This window comes from Oryzias latipes, chromosome 22 (assembly GCF_002234675.1).
Source record: "Oryzias latipes chromosome 22, ASM223467v1".
Lineage (NCBI taxonomy): Eukaryota > Metazoa > Chordata > Actinopteri > Beloniformes > Adrianichthyidae > Oryzias > Oryzias latipes.
The window spans coordinates 12,871,227-12,894,119 of record NC_019880.2 but is presented as its reverse complement, the minus strand read 5'-3'; the positions used below and the strand labels follow the sequence as shown (position 1 = coordinate 12,894,119).

Here is a 22,893-nt window from a genome sequence, read left to right as displayed (position 1 = left end):
TAGCAAACAGCTTAGAAGTTTGTAATTTTTTTCAGCTGTTTATTGTTTTTTTTCTGTGAGGATCAAATCCTTGCATTTTGGGAATATGCTTGAGAGAACAGCAGTTTGACTGTTTGTTGTTTTCGGACACGATTCAAAGTAATTTGGTTAAAAGTCTTTTAACTAAAGTGATACAGAGTTTTCAGGAAGTTATTTATAGAAAAGGTCCAGCTGACAAATCTAAATTTGATTTAAAAATAAAAAGCATTACATTTTAACCAATAAAAGTTGCAGCAGACCAAAAAAATGCTCTTTTCTCTTTTTTCTTTTGGGCTACTTTATTGCTGCATTTATTAGTTTGGTCTGTTTCCCAGCTCAACATCCATCACTTCTCTGAGGACAATAACTGTTAACTCTTCTAGAGATTGCTTTCACATCCACCACTTGTGAATTCTTAATTGCAAATAACAGAAAAATATGTTTTCATTCCTGCAGATGATCAAACAGATGTGCTTCACCAGAAGAACTTTTGAGTCAGCTAGACCCCACCGAGGAGCAACTACCATAACAACAGTTTTGGTGTGATGAGAGCTGTTGCTGATGCTTTTGAAATAAATTTGAGTTAATTAAATAAATACACATATCTGAGCAGAAGAAAGCATATAGGGACCCCAACAAGCTGGTTTTTAAACTTTAAAAGGTAAACTTTAATTAAAGAGCTTCAAAGACAAACAGATCACTATTGTGAGGTATTTTAATTCACCAATAATAATAGGAGAAGTGGAATCTGTTGGTCAGCAATGCAGCACGTGTTTTTAATTTTTTGAGTTGTGTGCAGGAATCAATAGATCACAATTTGCCTCTTTGAACGCCTGGTTTTCTCCTCCTCTTCATCTTCATCAGTGCCATAAGATGACTGCAAGAGTGTCCAGAGGGAGCCTTTGACAGCTTTATGAATGCATTGACAAACCGCTCATCAAATGATCGCTTTGCCCTCATGTTAATGCCCAGAGTTGCTGTAAAACGCACCAGCCCAGAAATGAAGCTGGAATGAAGTTTCAGCACTGAAGACGCACTAAGCTATGGAAGTTTGCCATTTTAGGGAACAAGCGGTGCAAATGTGCTGACATCTAATGAGGTCCCTTTTTATTTCTCTCTTTTTCCTTTCAGACTTTTACAATCTAATCTCAGCCCATTGTCAAGATGACCGGGGCATCTAATTGCCTTCCACCTTGTATCAGTGCCATAACCCCTTTCCCTCTCCTTGCCCTCCACCAATGTAAGCATAATTTTGACATAATAACAAGACTTTTAGCGTCCTAGTGATTGCACCTTCCACCAGAATCACCACAGCTAATGGGATCTTATCTATACAATAAGGGGCATTAATATATATGCAAATCAGCTGCAGCAACATCTCTCACTGGGGATGTAGACAGAGTTGGCATGTACTCATGTTGTTCTGTCTCATCTGTCACTTGGTTGTTAATTGCTGTTAACATTCCTCAAACGCAAATATGTATAGTTTTGCAAATAGTGCGGAACTCGTTTCTTTTAGTAATTGTGTAAAAAAAAAAGACCCCCTTCCCCCTTGAAGGTCCAGCATGGTGGGGGGAATTCGAAGCATCGGGGGTTGAGGTTGCAGGTCGGCTGTTCAAAGCGTCTCAGTGCATTGTTGGGCTGTAGGGGATTAGGTCTCTCCAGGCTGCAGAATTTGCTTTCTAATTAAAAGGGATAAGATGTAAGAAAAAAAGTAGTGAAGGGCATTAATACTGTAGAAAAGAAGGGGGTGGAAAGTGCAATACTGAAAAGAAGGAACAGAAGATTGTTGTGTCACCAATGGTGTTTGATCACACTAAACTAGCAAGAGTTGCTAAAGCTCTTTTTTTGAATCTTTGCACTTTTTTCAGCTTTGGGCTCCAGCCACAAGCTCCAACTCATCGGGTCACACTCGCTGAAGCCAAACGCTTTACCTACATTTCCAATCAACCACAAAAAATATGTATTTTTATGCTTTCTTGTGTTTACTTTTGACTTGGTGAGTCAAAACAAGATTTTCATATTGATATTCTTTCTTTGTTTGAGGTCGCGGGTGGTCGCCTAAGCATTTCACTGCACATTGTACGGTGTATGATTGTGTGTGTGACAAATAAAATTTGAATTTGAATTTGAATTTGAATGAGGTTCCGTAACCCTTGTGCTATCTTAGGCACTTTAACATTGGGAGTTGGGTCATCTAGACCCACTAGACAGTGCTCTGAACCTTTTTTCTTCAATGATTTGTGATCTTCACTGGTGTCCATGGATTACATGAAATCTTTCCACCTTTATCCACCTTTATTATGGTAGGAATAACACGTCAATGTAAGGGGGGGTCATCTAAGATAGCACAAGGGTTAAGACAAGGTTTGGGATTTTGTATCTAGATAAAACATTATAAATCCATACTCCTGAAAACAAAGTCATTTTTGACAGATGTCAAAAAATGTTGCTATCATAGATGACCCCACCCTTACATTGGCGTGTTCTTCCTACCACGACAAAGGTGGATAAAGGTGGAAGGATTTCATGTAATCCATAGACACCAGTGAAGATCACAAATTATTGAAGAAAAGGGTTCTGTCTAGTGGGTCTACATGACCCAACTCCCAATGTTAAAGTACTATTTGTCAGCAAAAAATTACTCCAACAAAGCTTTTCTTTGTCTTTATTTTATTTGATCACAAAATCTTGTTAGAAAATATTCACACATGTTAATAAAAAATAGACATTTTGCTTCAGTGAGGAGGAAAAAGTTAGAATGAGCATGAAAAGATGAAAAATAAGTCCAAAATTAGGACTGGTCAGAGGAGAAGTAAAGCAGCACAAAATACAATAATGAACACCATGTTGCTGCAAATAGCCTGACTACCTGATTAGCCCTAAAAGTTTAATTCACAATTTCTAATGTATTCTTTTTAAAAACGTTCATGAGGACAATAGAAAAAAAAAACATCTACAAAGACTTTCCTTGGATAGGCACAAAAAAACAAAATCAAAGTGGTCTCAGAAAAGGATATGTAAACTTCTATTTTGAAACTTTTCAATCAAAATTCTGTTTTTGTAAACATTTGGTCTACATGTCATCAGAGATAAATGAGTTTAGAGGAAATAGTATGGATTTCCACATTATTGAAACACTTAATTTGAGCCACTTAATGGTATAGTAATGATCCCGGAGGGGGGGGTTCTGTGACCCAGCATGTGTTTTCATTTAACCCTTTACTCCAGTGTCCAGCCTTCCTTTTGTTGGCCTGCTGCTGTTTTGTTACCTTGTCCTCCAGCAGGGGTCCACCTCTCCACAGGCACCTTTCAAACCAAACTTAAGTTTAAATCACACGCAGGCCTGACTCTTTTCCCCTGAGCCCTGGGAGGTTAACGACATGCCAATGACATGCCAGGGGAGAACAAGACCTCCACCATCCTCCCCTGCTTTCTTGGCCCATCTCTGCAGCAGCAAAATACATGCACTGTGGTATTGCAGGTGATTTGCAACAGCGCAATCCTCTTAATTCAACTGGTCAATTGCAAAAGAGCTCATGTTCTGATAGTGGTATCTGAAGAGTCCTTATGCCCCAACCGCCACTGATATTTTCATTTATGGACTTTTTTTAAAACCAGGCTTCATGTGGCTCTCACCTTTTGCTCCCAGGCAATCCAATCCTATTTGGAGTGTGTGACGAGGGCCATTCTCCATCACCTCACTGATCAAGAGCTCCCCTGTAAGCAGACCCAGGGATGAGCAGGTACAGATTTGGGGAGATGAGGGAGTGGGGCATGTAGTGAAAGAATATCCAGTGAGCCAAGGAAAAGATTAAACGACAGCTAACTGCAGTGTGGCCCCCTCGAAAAACTCCTGCGCCTCCATCTCTCTGGTCTCTCTGGTGTCCTGAGGGGGGGGAGAACCAGAGGACGACAGCAAAGGAGGGGGGCGGGGGGTCGGCACAGTGGTGGCTGAGCCATCTTGTCATCATAGCAGGACAAGCAAGCGTATCCTCTGTACCCTCCCATCTCATCTCAGATGCTGTGCCCCTGCACTGAAATCACTCAAAAGCCTTCTCTACCTCCCCACCCCTCTGCTGGAAGAATACCCTCCCTTGGTGTCTTTTCTTTTATTAAAGGGCAGAGATGAGTCCTGGGCTCTGCAGTCTTTGCAGGCGTCCAAATTAATTTGCGTCTGGGCTGCAGTATAAGCAGCACGGGGCTATTTGATGACAGTGTAGGGCATTGACATGCACTGGCAGCCATGCCCTGATCTCTTGCTTTCTTTTCTTGTCACTTTTAACCTCACCTTAATGCCACATTCATGCCAGTCTCATTCGGATGAGTGGCCAACAACCCAGCATTTATTTTTGCTTCAGGAACGATTACTCCAGCTCTTTAAACATTGGCTCTCTTTTTTCCCCCCTCATGTTTAATGTGCTTCTTAACATGGGCTTATAGCATCAAATAACCACCAAAGAAATGAAAAGCGTGCACGCAAATAATTTATAATATCACAAAATCCATTGTCCTCTGAGCTAATAAAACAAGGAGGCACTTAATTGAGCCGTTTCTCCAAATCCCTGCACTAATTTTCGGATCAATACATCAACAACAGATGGGTTTCATAACAATGAACACGCTAAGGACATCTACAAAACGCCACCCTTTTAGCTCAATGAACGGATGTCAAAGTGAACTTAATGCAATTTGACATGCATTTGAAGTGGTGATCCAAAATGAGGACCACAGTTAATGCCTAATTAGCGTCATTAAATAATAAAGCAAAGTGGGCTAATAATTATTGCATGTACCCATTCTACCACTTGTGCTGACAATTAACCTTCTTTCGACTGGTGATTCACAGTTTGAGCAAATCCCGTTATCAACAAATATAACACATGGCTCGCACGCATGCACTTTTCAAACGCCACTCAAGGAAACGGTTGAGCTGTTTACGGTCGGAAAGCAGAGCAACAAAACAAACAGCAGATATCCACTTTCAGTAAACACGTCCTTATAGTGTCTTCCCACCGGCTCGGAGGGGAGGGTCAACTTTAGGTGGTAGCTGAAAAAGTCATTGAACTACCTGTGTTTACACAGGCTTAGTACCAATGTGACAAAGTCTCTTTAAACACACCAGGACTACCTCCTGTATTAAAGTGCTTTCCACTTCTAATCGAAGAACTTCCATTTTCAGCCGCATTTCAGAAACAAATGGAAATGAGGGAAACTCGTTGGTGCTTCTGACCTCTGGGCTGTAACATTTACTATCCAAGCCTCTGAGGTTGATTCAGTGGAGCCAAAAACATGATTACCCAGAGACAAAATAAAGGTGAAAAGATTCTGGATTGAACATTTTCCCAAAATGTCTCTCCCTCGCCCCAGTTTGGCAGCACTTGGCTAGTTGCCCACTCACATTGTGTGGACAGCCTTGCCACTGTTGCCATGGGGATATGCGGACCTGCACAGGCCTAGAAGGCAGAATGGCCTGCTGGTGAGGTGGGGGTTATCATCGGCAGCAGACTACTCTGGGCCCCCATCCAGACGCCTGGGTGAAGGAGAAGCTGTGAGGCAGCGGAGGTACCTCCTCATCTCTGCAGGGCCTCTTCTCCTCGGGGGACACTGCATACGTTTTCAGGCCGGCACACGATCTACGGCTGAGCTCAGAGAAACGGGGCTCCGGTCTGTCCGCTGGGAGTCGGCTGCCTGACTTTCGTAAGCCCGTTCCAGACGGGGTGGGCTTGAGCAAGAAGGGGCCCGTGGAGGCGAGCTGGACTGCAGCCCAGTGCGGTGACTGCCTGTCTGCTCAGGCACTGGGCCACACTGCCACTCCTCCCTGGGCTCGTGCCCCTGCACTTGGATTTCAAAGGGAAGTGGTGTGGGGTGTGTGGTGTGGGGCTGGCTTGCCCACTCCATTGCAGGATTCCTTCCCAACCAACAGCTTCTAAAATGTGCCCCCCCACAAAGCTCCCGGAGCCCCAACTTTCTTTTTCTCAGCCCCCCAAATGCTCATCCAACAGCTTTTCAGCTTCAGCCGTGAACCCAGACTCCCTCTCACACTGTGCTTTTCCCACCACTGCTGCCCTGCATTTGAGTGAATGGGGGTGGGGGCGGTGGAGAGGGGGGGAACTTGTGCTGCTACACTGCACCCATCTGCCTCAAGTCTTTCCATGCTGTGGACCATGATGCTGCAGCATGGCTCTCTGAGCGCCGTAAAGACTTTGGCAAGTGCACTAGGCCTTCAAGGACCCCTCCCTCTCTACCCCCCCGTCACCAACATGCACACACTGATGCGCCCCATCTGATTTGATAAGTTCTTACACAAAGCGTATTGCAGGTGATGATGCCGAGTCAAGGAAGAACTAAAAAATGGACAGATGATTTAAAGAATTTTTTTAAGAAGAAGAAGAAGAAGAAACAGCACTCCAGCTAAGCCTGCTGAGCTCTGAGTCTTGTGAAGCAGATCAGATGCGGTGCCACAGTGTCTGAGAGACCACCAGCAACTGGCCCATCATCAGTGAGCGTCCTTTAAGACCTAAGTGACACAGACAGGCTGCTTCTCATCTGGCTGGGATCTCAGTTTTTCCTCCCTCTCCATCTAGGTTGGTCTCTTCATCGCTCACTGCCTGACATTTTTCTGGCAGGTGCTCCAGTCAAATTCTTCTCCTGACTTGCTATTCCCGCAGCCTCCCTGCTTGGGCAAAGTGCAAGGGCTATGGTAGAGTGGTGCTCCTCCATAGCCGGTCCCGAGCTACAATTTCAGGACACAACACATTCCTACAGCCACTGACCGGTCACCCTAGCAACCAGGAGAGAAGTAAGTAGATGCTACTAAAGTAAAAGAATCACTGAAAACATTTTGTCTAACTTTTAACAATTGAATACTTTTATGAGAAATCTCATTATATAAGTTCATCTTTAGTTGGCATTTTAATGGGCAGCACCTCTCAGACTGGCAGGCCAAAGCTACACCTCATGCGGGACAGGAGCCGGGCGGTACCCCCCTCCGCTCGCTCCTACTTGTCTCCAAGTCCGGGCCAGACATTGTGTTTACTCTCCTAATTACAGGGGAGGGGCCGGCTGACAGGCGAGCCATCACAGATTCCCTGCAGGCCCGGGGCTGGGAACGATACAAACACCCGCTGCTGTCTCCCAAAACTGACGGCAACGTCCAACTGTCACAGGGGAGTCTTCGCTGGCAAAACCCACGGGTCCAAAGAGAGATATTAAAGACATGAGAGGAGTTGGCACAGACAGGGGGCATGCTTGAGAAGTCGGAATGGGGAGCTGGGGGCATCGCCAAAGTGTCATTCAAAGGAAAGTGGGGTTTGGACAGGGCACAACTACTTATTTACCCACACACACGTACGCAATGTGGCTCTCATTTCTGTCAAGTTACACACAACTGAATCTAAATCAGAGATGCTGAAAAATGATAACCCCATTCTCTCCCTCTGAACTTTTTCAAACATTAATTTTAAGGTTTTTCTCTTTTAATTTGACACGTTGATTTGAACTTTTACCTGCTGGACACAGAAAAAGTGAAATAGTGCTGTCGTAAAATGTTAAGCACACAACATTTACTTTATGATTAACAGCTGAAAAAAAGGAAGAGCTCATGTTAGCATATTGTTAATGATGTATTTGATATAATAAGATAGAAACGATGGAAAATGCTACATAATTTTTCCCATTCTTAATGAACTTTGATGTATTTCACAAAACGTGTTTTTCAGAAAGTATTTAATATAAAGTTCACTTTCTGGGGTGTAAAGGTTTTTTTTAACAAAGACTCATTATTTGTGATTCAAAGTCAGTTTTGGTTCATTTTGAACAATCCGATTCACTGACCTAAAATCAACCAGAACATCTTTGACAAAAATTCAACCAGTGTGACTCAGAGATAAATACCTATGGGTACTGAACATTGCAGGTGAAGTTTTCCAGATTCCTCGTATTTCTTGAAATAAATAAAATCAAGTTTCAAGTAAATATGTGAACAAACAAGTACACAAGAATTAATGGCAAATCCATTCACATTTTAGTTTCGTAAAGTTCAGTCTGCTGTTGTTTTTCAAACGCAACATTATGAGAACATTCTAGCACACTTTATGTTCACACGTCTTTGCTAAATTCAAAGTGTTTCCATGTTTCCAGTGTTTGTACTGGAACGATGGCTTGATCAGTTTTTACTGTCATCACGTGTATTGTGCGCTGTAATGACATGGACAAATCCACCAATCCAAAATGGTATTTTTCAATATTGATTACAATTTATTTATTTCATTTTGAAATAATTTTATAATGGTGTAGGTCAAATTAACAACTTTCCTCAGTCAGATTGATCTGAAGGATTTTAGAAAGATCAGTTGAATTGTTGATTGAGTTGATTGATCGTTACACCCCTACTTTCTATCCTTGTGTTTCAGACTGGGAAAGTACAGTGATGCTCCTTACAGGGATGTGATCCGCTGGAGGTTGAAGCCATTCAATGTTCACGTGGGGGTCAGCCAGAATGCCCAGGTCATCTCTGTGGATGACCCTACCACACATTCAGGCCCGACAAACAAAACAAATGAGGAAGAGGAAGGTTAAAAGCATCTGAATACATCTGCCTCACCCAAACGGACTGCCACCCCACTCCTCCAACCCCCTTACGTTCCCTGCAGGCAACACACCTCACCCCCGAGAGGCAAGACAAGAAAACCATTCGATAAATCATGAATAGTCACAGTTGTGCAAAGTGCTGTGACCATTTCAAAAATTTATTATGGCGGATTACGCACTAAAATCACACAATGTAACATTTTCAAATGTGTTATGAATGCCTCCAAGAATCCAATTCAAATCCTAGGTTACCAAATAAGCCTGAACAAATCCCCCACATGGAGTTCTTCCTCCTTTGAAGACTTGAGAGGTCCAGTCTGCAGGGCAGGTTTTACCACGCCGCGCACACACCTCAGCACACACGCATGAGAAGGCTACTCTAGGTGAAGAGAAAGGGAGAATGGAGCAAAGCCCCTAAATGATTGCAGCAAAAAAGCTTTTATTTGCACATATAAAACAATGAATTAACATATAAATAAAACACCAGCTGTGTTTCAGAATTTCATTTAATAAAAATAGACTGTCAGGGATGCTTTAAAAAAAGAAAGAAAAGCTTAACACGGTACAACTAAAGTAGATTTCATCGCATTTCTTTTCCCACTTTCTGGTCGTCAGCTCTCTTGACCTCGTTTTTTCTTTCATGACCTGAATGTGTTTGACTACAACCATCTGTGTACTGGCAAACTCCTGCGTAAACACGTGAGAAACAGTTATGGCACCACTTAAAAAGGCATTTCAACAAGATTCAATTTGGCAAACACGTGCAGCTCTACCAGCAAATGTAAACACACTAAAATATATTAAATAAACACATTGAAAGTAAAAGTATCACCACAAGACTTCCTTTTTTATAAAAGTGATTCCTGTTTTTATCAAATCTATTTAGAATAACAGATTTTTGAGCTTCCAAAATGGGTGAAGGAGTCAGCAAACTCCTCCCAAACAAACCCTGAATAGGGTGTGTGCTCCTATAATCTCAGGGGAGGAGACTGGATGTGTTTTCGTGACCTCTGAGGTCAGTTACATGTTACATTACACAAAGGTTTAGCTTCTTTGTGTGAAAGGAATAGTGCAGGAAAAGCCTTCTCTGCAGATTTTTTTTAAGCACAGAAGCAGTTACAATGCAATGCATTGGACCTGCCAAAATTCAAATTGATTAAAGCTTTGGATTATCCCATTTCTGCTTTTCTGTCTTTTTTTACAACCTACACACTCCACCAAACACCCTATTTATTTTGTTGATCAGACTTCTTGTTTATTTATTTTTTCATTTTTAAAGATTTAAATTTTATGCTTGATGTAATTTTTGTAGAATTATCTGGATGAAATTAAGAAAAAATTATGTTAAATTAAGTTACAGGCAAAAAGGGAATTCAAGCGTCAATATTTTAATCATATTTTAATCATATTTTAAGTTGTTTGTCAGCTTTTTTTTCTTTTTTTGTAATATGACCAACATCTTTTCCATTTATTTACGAGAAAAACTTTTTATCTTTTTTTCTGAAGTTTATACATTTTTTTTTACTTTAAAAAGTGTTAAAAGTCATCGTCATATTATGAGTTGATTACCTGTTTTCACGCCTGGATAAAGGCAAAGAGCAAGAAGAGAACTGGGGGTTGTTTGCCTAATTATCCAATATAAAAAAAAGTGATTTTCTTTATCTGGCTTTCAAGACTATCAAACAGGGGTCAAACGGACTGGCCTGCGCAAAAGGCGCGTGGACGCGCAGAAGCTGGAGGACATCACATCACAGACAGGTTGGAGCGGGCCTGCAGAAGCGCTCACCCTTAGGTTGAGCAGCGGAGGCGGAGATAAAAGCCGTCCTCGTCAATTAGCCGGGAGTCAGTGGGAGCGCAGCCCGCCGGAGGCGTTTAACTCCTTCTCTCTTAAACGTCCTTCTTAAGATACAAAGTCCCCGCGGAGGGCCCGGATTTACTGTTTAATAAATGATTTAGCAATTTGAACGCTGAGATCTTGCAGATAGCTGCATCAGACGTCAGGATTTTCCACGCTGCAGCTGCAGCGGCGCGCGTCATCATGGGTTTGCATCCCATCCAGAGGTTAAATGAGCAAAGAGAGGGTGGAATCATTTATCCCCCCCAAAAAATAAGAAAATTTTGTATTTCTGCAAATCTTTATGCCTGTGCGCTTTTAATACAAAGCACCACAATTAATTTGTTTTTATGGAATTTGGTAAAATAAATTAATCTGAACGTTGCACCCAAAAATTGAATTATTCCATAAAAAAGTCATTTTGGGGGTAAAACATATGATCAAATTGAAGAAATCAGTGCAAGTTAATCCTCTTCTGAAAGTTCAAAGATTTCATAGAAAAAAAAAAACGACAAACGTGGATGTTTGGCAGCCCTCTTCCTCCAAACGGAAGCTGCTGACACAGCTCGAAATTCAGACAAAAATCCCGGTCGAAGTTGCATTCATCCTCTCCCCTCCGATCGAAATCTGTCAGCAGAGATGTCATCTTCGGAGCAGGCGCGCCATGCGTGCGTTTTGGGGAGCTCCGTGCGAGGCGCTGCGAGAAGAGCCGCTCCTCGTAGCAGCTGCCGCAGCACCTTTGACTCCGGCCTTTTCCACGCGCGAGAGGCGAACGACGAAAGCCGCGGTCTGCCTGTGTTTATAAATCTAAATCAATATTCAAATCTGGGTGAAGTGAGCGGGTGTGTCCGTGCAGGCGTGCTGTGGTGTGTCTGTGTGTGTGTGTGTGTGTGTTTGTCAGAGAGAGTGTGTGTAGGTGTTCCACAAAGCCTCTTAAGATGAGACATTTACCAAGCCGTGACAAAAACCCTCCAGTTTATTTTGAGACGCAGGTTCACCATTTAAGTGACGTAGCTTATTTGACAGCCCTTCATTAATTATTACAATAATACCAAAAATATTACATAGCAACAATAATACAGTATGACCACATTTTCACAATTTTCACTTTAAAAGTGGCTTACCTTTGCATAAAACAAAAATTTGTAAAAAATAAAAATAAAAAAGCAAAATTGCCAAAAAATCGTAAAATTGCTCCCTATTGTTTCCCCCCAAAAAAATAACAAAAACACGCCCCCCCCCCTCCATCCATCCATCCATCTCACCACGGTTCTTTGTGATTATTCTCTTCTCTGTTGGACGTGCAGGTGCCTCAGCCACTACAACCCCCCCCCCACCTGTAAGTTCTGCGCGTAAACTTCCACGCAGGCCCCGCGTGGGGCGGACGGCAGCAGACTGGCTGCTTCTGTGGACGGAAGGACACTTTAAAGAAATAAGTCTCTCTAAATCTTCTTTTTTTTGCGACGCACTGGAATGTGAGAGGACGCATGGAGAGCTCCCCCATTATTCCCCCCCCCCCCCCCCCCCGTTTCAGATCATTTTATTTAAGCTTTTTGAAATCTTTATATTCAAAATTGGGTATGATAAACTGGACATTTCAAAGGTATTTTATTTCTTTTATTTTAGGAGAAAAAATAATGGTAACATAAAGAAAATAATGTTGGGTTTTGGTTTATTTTTCGCCTTTTTTAAAGCCTCCCAGTTTGATGCCTCAATTCAAACACAAAATCCAACAAAAGCAGAAGTAAAGGGGAAAAACTGTTTTCCCTCTGATTTAAACTCGCTTCTTCACCATTCGCATCCATATCGTTCGTTTATCTTTGAGTGTACCCTCTCTGCGGTGGGATGGGGATGTTGTCAGTCGCCCTCTCGCTGCCATTGGCTGAGGAGTGTGCGTCAAAAAAGTAGCTGGAGACATTTGTTACCCTGGAAAAAAAAGAGAGAAAGAAAGACACCCTCCCCACCAGTGTGAGAGACGGAGAAGGAGACAGACCCCAGCTCGCTCCTGCGGCTCCCATTGGCTGGCACTTTGTACAAAATCTAACTCCAACCACTTCACTCTCAACACAACGACAAATCCTGAAGGCGCACACGCAGCCTCCTCCATCTCTCCTCCGCCGCTTCAGATCCTGATGAAGGCGCTCAACGCTCAACTTTTATCTGCTCTCTTGTTCTGCTTTGAGGAGACCTGGTTCGGTTCCTGCTCCGCTCTGTGATCCCATGATATTTATTCGTTTTTCAAGCAACAGGACTGCTCGTTTTCAGAGAGTTTTACCATTTATCTAAAGGAAACTGTGTTTTCTCAACATTCACGCTACGGTAAGTCTATTATTATTATTATTATTATTATTATTATTATTATTATTATTATTTGAACATAAGATTGTAAGGCACTATTAAACGCCTCTTAAAAATTATATTTTGTGAAAGTAAAACTTAAAAAACGTTTAAAGAAAAATAAAACTTTTGCAATTAAAATACAAGGAATGGTGAAAAACCTTTTTAGGAACCTGATTATGGAGAAAACTGAACCTCTACAATGACAGGAATGTCATTGATGCACTGTCAGTCCATAAAAAAATAACTAAAAACAAACATTTGATTTGAATTCAGTTTGAATTCTGTTAAAAGAAAGGAAAATGTAAGATTTCCAGTAAAGCATTTTTTTTTAAATAGAAAAGCATTTTTTTATTCATGGAAGTCAGACTTGAATTTTTTTTACACCATCTGTTTCTGAAACTGAACCCAAAAACGGATTTAGATGAGTTTTGGTGGATTTAAAACAGGAAAGAAAGACGACAAGGAAACAAACGACTTCATCTTTGTACTTTTTACGCACCAAACATATCACTGGAGACAGAACATTTAGGCCAAATCTCCAGGGCCTTGTTGTGTCTACTGTATGTGCCTGAGCAGATAAATAATTCAGAGGACAATAAACCAGCATGTCACATTTAATATGTTTGGCTACTCTTTGGGGGCAAACTCTGATTTCAAATGTCTGTTTGAAGATTTACAAATCGAATATTTGTTTACAATTTATTTGTATTCTTTTTTTCTTTGTATTACTAATAATTGTAAGAAAACATATTTACATAGTTTGTTGAAGAAATCTATTGGAGTTGAGTTCTGCGGTTTACGGTGCCTGCAGGATTTGTGTCTGCACTGACACCCTGCAGACAGACAGCAGCTCAACTTTCCTTCCACACGGATGTCCTCTTTCATTTATCAACTGCAAAACATTTATTATAATTACTGGTTGGACACGGGGTAATTATTATTGCGCGTGCGCGCACGAACTGCCGAGTGTTTGAGGTGACAGATTGGGTTGAGGGGGTTAAAACCGTTGGATATTGAAGGGAGGAAAAATGCAACTAATCAAGAGGCACAGTGGGGATAACGGGTGGCAAGGATCACTGAAGTTGAAGTGACAGCAATAACGTTTACAGGCGACCTCGCGGCGCGCATTTTATCGCTGTTTAAAAGTCACACGATCCACTTTGAAGGGTACTGTCTTTATTTTCAACTCTAAAATTACTTTTATGTGAAGATAATGAATAAAAATCACAAAAAATAAATTTGTTATGTCATGTTTGTGAGTAAAATGCATCAAAATGTTTGGTTACTTTAAAATATTTCACTTTATTTTGGGCTTTGGGAATTTTCGCAGGACATTATAAGTATTTTTTCTCCAATTTTATATGAAATCTTTTACTTTTTTGAAGTAGCCCCTGCGACTTTAATTAAATTTTCAAGTGACTTGTTGCGGTTATAACGCGCATTGTTTTTGTTGGCGGGAGGGGTGAGGGGGATTGAAGCAATGAGGACAGCTGGAGTTGTCGCCGGTCCTTTACGAGAAAGAGCTCGCATCCAGAGAGAGGGCTTTCAGATTGGAGCTGGTGGCACTTGACGGACCTCCGCCTCTTCATCAAGCTCCTTTTCTTTTTTGCCCTCTCCGAACAGGTGACGGGAACACGGGGAACGCCGGGAGTGGAGGACAGCCAGAGCGCATCGGGAGTTACATCCATTTTCAAAATTTTCTCCAACTTCAACCCCCAAACAAACATTAGCATGATGTCGTATCTAAAGCAACCACCTTACACGGTCAATGGCCTGAGCTTAACTACCTCTGGGATGGATCTTTTACATCCGTCAGTGGGATATCCAGGTAGGATTCCACGATTTTGATTAAAAGATATCCATAATAATGTAGATTTAAATAAAAACTATTAAAATGTATCCAGCATGATATTACCCATCAACTTCAGCCCTTTTGTTTTTGCAAAAAGCTAAATTTAAACTAATTCATTTTTTACTTTAAACTTTTTTTATTATTATTTGAAATATAATGTATTTTGCCTTATATATTTATTAAAACAAACCCAATTGTTATGAAGTGCTTTTTGTGTAGCAATGTTTCACCTTGCAGTCGTGCGTCATTACGCAAACAAAAGACTTTGGAAATTCCCCCATTAGTTTAATTTTATACTCTGATGGCATTAAATATTATTGCTTTAAGGAATGTGTATACATCAAATAACATGTTTTTTATGTATTTTTATTTATTTATTTTATTTATTTATTTTTGCAGCTACACCACGGAAACAGAGGAGAGAAAGGACTACTTTTACGCGCGCACAGCTCGACGTGTTGGAGGCGTTGTTCGCCAAAACGCGGTATCCTGACATCTTTATGCGGGAAGAAGTGGCGCTGAAAATCAATCTTCCCGAGTCCAGAGTACAGGTGAGACATATAAATATATAAAACTTTATAAATTTGTTATTTTACTCGATTTCATAAAAATCTCAAAGTAGTTCAGCTGAGGAATTAATTTAAATAAAACGATCATATCTTATGCAGATAAGAAAAAAAACGTGAAACTTTGTGTCTGTGAAACAAAAACTTTGGAAATTTATAGAAAAAAAACGAAACATTGTAAATCAAATTCATTTATTTATTTTTATTTTATAACAATTTTAATTTTGAAGCGCTGGTTTCAGCAGAATTTTTAGGAACTTGGAATTTCTGAATGCGGATGATGACTCCATGATGCTCCTCCCGCAGGTCTGGTTTAAGAACAGGCGGGCAAAGTGTCGCCAGCAGCAGCAACAGCAGCAGAACGGGGGTCAGAACAAAGTGCGACCCCCCAAAAAGAAAAGTTCCCCAACTAGAGAAGTGAGCTCGGAGAGCGGGGCCAGCGGTCAGTTTACGCCCCCTACCAGCACCACCACGGTCCCCGCCATCTCAAGCAGCACCGCGCCAGTTTCGATATGGAGTCCGGCGTCCATCTCTCCTCTGTCAGATCCCTTGTCTACCTCCTCCTCCTGCATGCAGAGGTCCTACCCCATGACCTACACCCAGGCGTCGGGGTACAGCCAGGGCTACGCCGGCTCCACGTCCTACTTCGGGGGTATGGACTGCTCCTCTTACCTCACTCCCATGCACCACCAGCTCTCAGGCCCGGGCTCGACCCTCAGTCCCATGAGCACGAACGCGGTCACAAGCCATCTCAATCAGTCACCGGCGTCCCTCTCCACCCAGGGCTACGGGACATCCGGCCTGAGCTTCAACTCCACAGCAGACTGCTTGGATTATAAGGACCAAGCGGCGTCGTGGAAGCTGAACTTCAATGCCGATTGCTTGGATTATAAGGATCAGACATCCTCGTGGAAATTCCAGGTCCTGTGAACAGAACATCAGCTGTGGCAACGTCCACAAACACTGAAGATCCCACGCGAGAAAAGAAAAAAAACACCCGATTAGACTGCTTCAGCTTGACGCAGCAGTGGGGCTCTCGGGCGGGGGGAAGGGGGGCTCAAGTTTTTGGGGGGCATGAAGAGCTTCGGTTCTCCTTTAGAGGAGAGACTTAATTTATTTTAGCACTGGGTTTTTTCTTTCATCTATTTTTACAAGTTGTAGCCCCCTTTTTTTAATCCACGTCTGCCTCCATCCGGAGGAAAAAGAAGAAAAAAAAAATCACCTGTTGAGGAAGACACTCATGAACCTAACACGCAGAGCCACGGAACTAAAGAACACTTCAAAGTTAACGCTGGTGATCGGGGATGAACAGACTTCCTCTGAGTTTCTTCTAAAGTTTGCCACCTCTGGCAGAGACACGAGGATGGTGCGTGGACATGGATGCACTACTTTATTTAAAAATATGTTTATAAGGAATCAATATGTAGTTTCTAAGAGACAATCAGTGTGCGTCTTATATAACTGGTACATACATATGTGTGTGTGTGTTTTTTTTTATCTGTGCTAGCCTTCTAAACTGTGATCTGTTGTATTGTATGCAATTTGTGAGCCGCCCCCCTCCTTCCCTCACATCAGACTTTGCTGTAATTTTAATAGATTTTTTTAAAACATTTTCTTTATTTTTATTTTATTATTTTTTGGTTTGTTAATTTTTATTTTAAGGATGAAAAATGTTGAAATGCATCAGAGAGATACATAGAAAGCACACGGTTGTGACAATGAAGAGTTAGGCATACAGGACCCCCCCCCCCCCCATCCCCTCCCCGCCCCAGACCCCCTTTCCTCCTTCATTGATCTCAACACAGAGTGACCGAGGAGCCGCCAATGGGCTCCCAAAGACCGGTGTGACCTCACCGCTGAAAACATGAATAATAAAAAAAAGTCATGTGAGCACTCATCGAGAAGCAATCTGTGTGTGCGTGTGAATTCGCAGGCGTGATGTGCACAAAACTTTCAAAAAATAATGAATCACGACAAATTAAATTGCAAGTTTTTTCTTACAATCGAATTTATTTAATTTTAAAAGAGATTTAAGTAATAACTTTGGCACAAACCTTCACCAATTTGCCCTTCTTTATTGCAAATATAAGAAAAACGTTAACAATTTTTGGGGGAAAGGGTGATTTCCTTTATTATTGGGTCTTGAGAAAAGGAAGAAGTGTTTTCTGTCGGGGGAGGTGGGGAGGGCGTTATTTGATGCACTTATTTGATGCACTCTTTAAGAGGTTGATGTCATTTTTTAGTGGTCCCTCTCTCTAAGATCTGGAAGAAGAATGCTCAAAGAATTAAGCGGGGGGAAAATGATGCAATATCTGGATTTGCAGGAAAATATGTTGATACATCAGTTTTTCAGATTCAAACCAATAAAAAAAATACTGCCCATGGGCACGCTAATAGTCCAGAGTGGAGTAGAACCATTAAATGACTGTTCTTCATTCTGTTTTATTTAAGTGGGCAACTGTCAACCAGGAACCATAATATGTTGTTCATTTTTTCTCTGCTGTGGAGTTGAAGTGACTCTCAAGTTGACAACAATGCGACCAGAGCGGGGTTGGGATCTTTAATGAGTCGACATGGCTCTGCAGTGGGCTAATTGTTAGGAGTCCAACATTCAATTAGCATCCTTGACATTGCCAATAATCTCTCTTTCATTGGAGTCCCCGCAAAAGGAGCGCACTAATTAAAAGCGTTGCTTGAAATAATCGAAGCGTTAAAGAGAGAAGAGACTTTGATTGCAGTCCTGCGTAGTCGGGGAACGTGCGTGTGTGAGTGCGTGGCGTTTGGAGGGGCTTGGAGTTCATTCAACAGTCAATATCTGATTTTTTAAAATAGTACTTTGAGGGCTCAACGCCAGTCTTTTAGTGCCTTCTTCTGTCATGAAGTTTGCGCAAAGCAAGGCCAAATGCGCGCACTGCCGTTACGGCCAAACAATGAGAGAACTTGGAGACAATGCGTGAGGCCCGCAGAAGCATGAATATTCATGCGTTTATCATGTCGTGTCAACAGCTCTTTAGTGAGTTGCAGACTGCAGGGTCACTTTCCACGCAAGAATAAATCCAATAATTGGGCACACACCATCTTAATATGACAACTTTTCTTTGTTTTTCTAACTAAAAAAGAAAACGCTTCTGAATGCACCAATTAACACAAAACCCGATCTGTCCCTTTAAATGGGAGAACCCGATTAACGGTGATGCTTCCAATATCGGACAAAACAGCTTCACCTCGCTTGTTACTGTAACCTTCAAGCGCTTCCAGCGCGCACGAGTCATGCCGGGGATTAGGCATGCAGCCTCCACCTTACTTCATTCATACAATGAGTTTTAATCAAGAGCAAAGCAGCGCTGAGGAGCATATGGGACGAACAGACGCCGCATTAATCCCAGCGCCCCTCTTGTCCCCTTGCGCGGACTGCTGTCCTCTCTCGGTGTTTCTCTGCAACGCATCGGCCTGCGAGAAGTTTTAGGCCGCGGCGGCTGCAGGGCAGCTTTGCACGGAGGCTGTGGTCACATCAAAAATAAGTCTTACTGGAGGGATCCAGGCGATTCTTATAGGAGGATGTTTTCCAGCAAAATCTCCCCAAATATAAATAAACCCTGCTTAAATTAATATAATTGTAAAATAAAAAAGGAAACAGTAATATTGTAATTTCAGTTTATAATATTTTATTTCCAACTTGTCCTAAATGTGATAGCTTTCCTCACTATGGCCTTGAACATTTTAAACCTGATCAAATAATTTTAAACGGCAAAGTGTTAAATGTGCCCAAAACCAATAAAAAACAAACGAGTATTTTCAGCTAATCCAGCAGTATCCCCTAAAAGTGCTTATCCGAGCTTAGTGGGCATTTTATGAAATTATTTAAGTTTGTGACATCATCAATGCATTTGATAATCTTGTCAAAGATTAAATTATTATTACTATTATTATTATTGGTGTAGCCGGGCGTAATAACAGCTTTGGATGTTTAAAAGAAGGAAGCCTATAAGAGATTTGAAGTAAAAGCATGTTATTTTAATTTGTTCGACTGCTCACACAAATCCATGGATTTACAGAGATCCCAAACTGTATAATGATACTAGCAGTTTGATAGGCTGGAGGGCCACACAGCAGTAAAAAAATTGGGGGAAAAAATATTAAAATGTTAAAAATTTGATTGTTTTTGCAGCTTGTTTCTCTTTTGCTTTGTGGTTAAAGCTTCGTTATAGCTGCAACAGGGCCCTTTGCCCACATAAGTGCCCTTTAAAAACTGTCTCACCAAATATGACCAAACATTTGGCTTATGATGTTCATAAGCCCCACAGGACACAGAGGGCTTATCAGTTCATTAGCCACTTGATGGCCTGTTTCAAGTTATAGTTGGTGGGAGGAGGGCAGTGGATGAGGATACAACCGTCCATTACTGGGACATATTTCGTTAAGCTATTCAGAGATGGAAGAAAAAAAAACCTCAAACCCATAAGAAGATTAACAGACCCTGGCATATGTTAAAAAACACATTATGGGTCGAGTTAATACCTAGTTAGCGAAAGTTCACCTAGTAAAGACCTGACAGATGCTGTGCATTTAAAAAACACTTTCATTCTGCATACACATGAGCATCATCAGCGTGTTCCCATTAAAGTAACAAACTGTAATTTTCCAATGATGAAAGCAGTCCTGCCGACAGTTCCAACATTTCTGACGTTTGCTTTTCGCCTGCAGAGGTAAATTCTTCACAGCCATTTAGGACAAACACTTTAGGAGAAAAATGGACATGTTTTCATAGTGGATTATGCCTAATGGTGATGTCCCACACCCTGCAGCATGGTAAAGTGCTGAAATGTTTAATGTGTAATCACCCCTAAGTGAAGACTAATGCTGCACAAGTCCAGCAAATTTGGATGAATATGTTTATAAAAAAAAAGGTAGCTTGAAGCTCAGTTCTTATTTTTGCCCTGACAGTATCTGTCATATACGAGTAGCATGCAGACTCACGGTGAAGGAAGACATTCAGTATATCAGACAGTCACTGTGCTGAGGAAATACTTCTGAAACGGATATGCACAGTCAATTGAAATATTCCTGCTGCAACGAAGAATTTCCTTCCATTTCACAGCACATGCTATTTTTTTTTTACTTGCAAAGTTCACCAGAGTTTGTTTATGTATCTCTCAACCACTTCAGCCAGAAGAAGGTCTGAAGAGAAAAAAACCTGATCTCACCTGTATAGTCCAGTTTATTCTGGAAACATAGCAAGGCAAAACAAAAAAAGTAAAACAGAATGAATCAAGAAGTGATTTTATAATAATAGTAATAATAATAATAATAATAATAATAATAATAATAATAATAATAATAATAACAGCTCTGGTCTGAAATTGAAGGATAAAGCAGGAACAAGTGACATTTGACTTTGTAAGCTCTCGATCAAACTCGAATGTACCTTTTGATCTCAAATTGCTAGCTAATTGAATGGCATGAAACAAAGCCGCTTTTTCTTTCACAACACAAGCATGAGAGACAACAGGTTTAAAATTGATAAAAAGTACATTTAAAATAGTAATTCACAAAAGAAAAGCTTAATCCAGAAGTACGGTAACTTTGTAGTTCCAGTTGCGCAAAGTGAGTGCATCTTATTTATTTTTATTGTTAGTTAACTGTTTCACATTTCCACAGTGGTTTGCCTGTCAGCCTGAGCCCAGGAGACTCTTCATTATGACAATTAGTGCACCTGATGAAAACCTGTTTTTTTACTTATCTGCTAAATCTTCTGCAAACACCCTTCTTTGGCGAGACAGGAGGCCTATAGGAAAAAGCAAAAATTAATTAGCGGCATCTAATAGATTGGAGCTACAGCTTGGGTAACCCCCCCCCTCCCAAAAAAACTCCCAATCATTTAGACATTAGTCAGTTAACTGAGGCACTTCCGTCTCGCATGGCCAGAAGTTCTTTGTCTATTTTCATATTTTCTCGATTGCTATGCCTTAATACAGTGCAAATATCTAATACCGTAATAATAATAATAAATCAAGGTTGGTGAGTTTACGCTGCTATTCTGACATGCTATGGCTACAAAAAATCTACACACAAGCTCAAAAATCCTCCTGAAATATCTGAAAATAAATCTTGACTGGAAAAGTTTTACAGAAATCAAACTCCAACATTAATCTCTTGGCTTGCATCTCTTGCTTTGAGGTGAAATAATTTTATTAGGCATTCCTCTTCTTTTCTAACTTATCAATTGCTTCACAAATGCTCTGAGAATCTGCACAAAAACCTTTCTCCAACTTCATTTCACACACCACTGAAATGCATGTGTGCCTTGGCACACGTCAGGCACTCCTCATGCTGAAGAAAACCCAACAAAAAGGGCAGTCAGCTGTGTGAACAGACAAGACAGCAACAGTTTCCTGTTGAACTCCCGATGCTCCAGGGCCTGAGAGCCAAGCTGACTCAAGACAAAACTGTTTCTCATCATGTCAAGCACACACTCAACAATGGCTGCAGGCTGAGCATCTCTTTTATGAAGTGAAAGCCTCTGGAAACCTTTCTTCTCATGGAGCTCATATAAAATCCTCCTCCGATCTGTTTTACCTCTTTTAAGCCTCTTTCCTCGTCCCCCCTCCACCTGTTAGTCTGGTTGTGCCTGCGTGCTTCCCTCAATTCTGGGAGCATATGGAGCAGTGGCTGACCCAGGGAGTCGTTGAGTTTAGGGGACAGATGCAGCCCCCCCACCCACCCACACACACACCCCCTCCAAGCCCCCCCAAGTCTCCCCCCCTTCCATCCACACGCCACAACCAGCCCTTCCCTCCTATCCACCTGTTTGGGTCACGGACCAGGGGGATGAGTGGCTGTGCGTGTGCCACACCGGCGGCTTGGCCACCGCTTTGTTTCTAACCCAAGACAAAAGGGTATTTAGAGAGGCCGGCTGCCTGCCCGAGGGGGACACAATGCTATGAGGCTGGCAGGCCTGTGGACCCCGGGCCGTCCATCCCGTGCCCGCTTTATTTGAATGAGCCTGAGGGGGCATCTGCTTGTGTGTGCGTGTGTCTAACCTGAGGTATTATACCAGACAACAGGGCAGAAGACAAAGGGTATGATGTGTGTGTTTGTGGGAGGTGAGGGTGGGCACACAAACAGTTACTGCTATTATATTATAATGAATAAAGTCATTGTAAATTATAAGCCTTTTAGGAGGCCAGCTTCTGCCACCTCCAAAATCTGTATTGTGCTGTTCATACTTATTTTAATAATCCAATTTCTGAAAACAAGTGTTACTTTAAAATATGAATTTGGTTCCTGCACCTGTTAAAAAAACATGATAAAAATCAAATAAAAACATAAAAATCTACAAAAAGGGAAAAAAGTTTTTAAGAGCGTTTTTTTATGTCTAAGTCTAAAATTGCTCTAATACAAGTAAAAAAAATCCTTTTGTATTTATACTGTTTTTTTAAGAAATCTTCTTTTGTGAGTCTTTTATTAAAGTTTTAGAAATCAAAAAGACATTTTGCAATCTAGTGAACTTTTGTTTTCACTCAAATTCAAGGTTGACACCAAGATGACTTCCACTTGTCTCTGTTGATTTGATTATCAACAGTTTATCTCTCAGTGTAGACTGAATTGTGCTGTAAAATATCAAATACATTGAAGACTTTAATTGCCTTTCTCAAACACTGGGTTTTCAGCCTACCGTGCAGTGGAGTGAT

At 41.4% G+C, this 22,893-nt stretch overlaps 1 protein-coding gene across 1 annotated transcript; it reads left to right on the top strand.

Annotated features, from left to right (window-relative positions):
• Window positions 1-12,405: 12,405 nt before the first annotated feature.
• On the top strand, window positions 12,406-17,637 carry otx2 (orthodenticle homeobox 2). Its single transcript, XM_023951925.1, has 4 exons — window positions 12,406-12,763; window positions 14,408-14,612; window positions 15,036-15,187; window positions 15,509-17,637. Exons 2-4 carry the CDS (start codon window positions 14,516-14,518, stop codon window positions 16,130-16,132), a joined length of 873 nt encoding a protein of 290 aa, XP_023807693.1. The 5' UTR covers window positions 12,406-12,763; window positions 14,408-14,515; the 3' UTR covers window positions 16,133-17,637.
• The last annotated feature ends 5,256 nt before the right edge of the window (window positions 17,638-22,893 follow it).

Excerpts from the sequence above, each read along its gene's own strand:
- otx2 (XM_023951925.1), top strand. The coding sequence starts at position 14,516 with ATGATGTCGTATCTAAAGCAACCACCTTACACGGTCAATGGCCTGAGC. Across the intron at positions 14,613-15,035 it reads TCCGTCAGTGGGATATCCAG|CTACACCACGGAAACAGAGG; the intron begins GTAGGATTCCAC and ends TTATTTTTGCAG. Across the intron at positions 15,188-15,508 it reads TTCCCGAGTCCAGAGTACAG|GTCTGGTTTAAGAACAGGCG; the intron begins GTGAGACATATA and ends CTCCTCCCGCAG.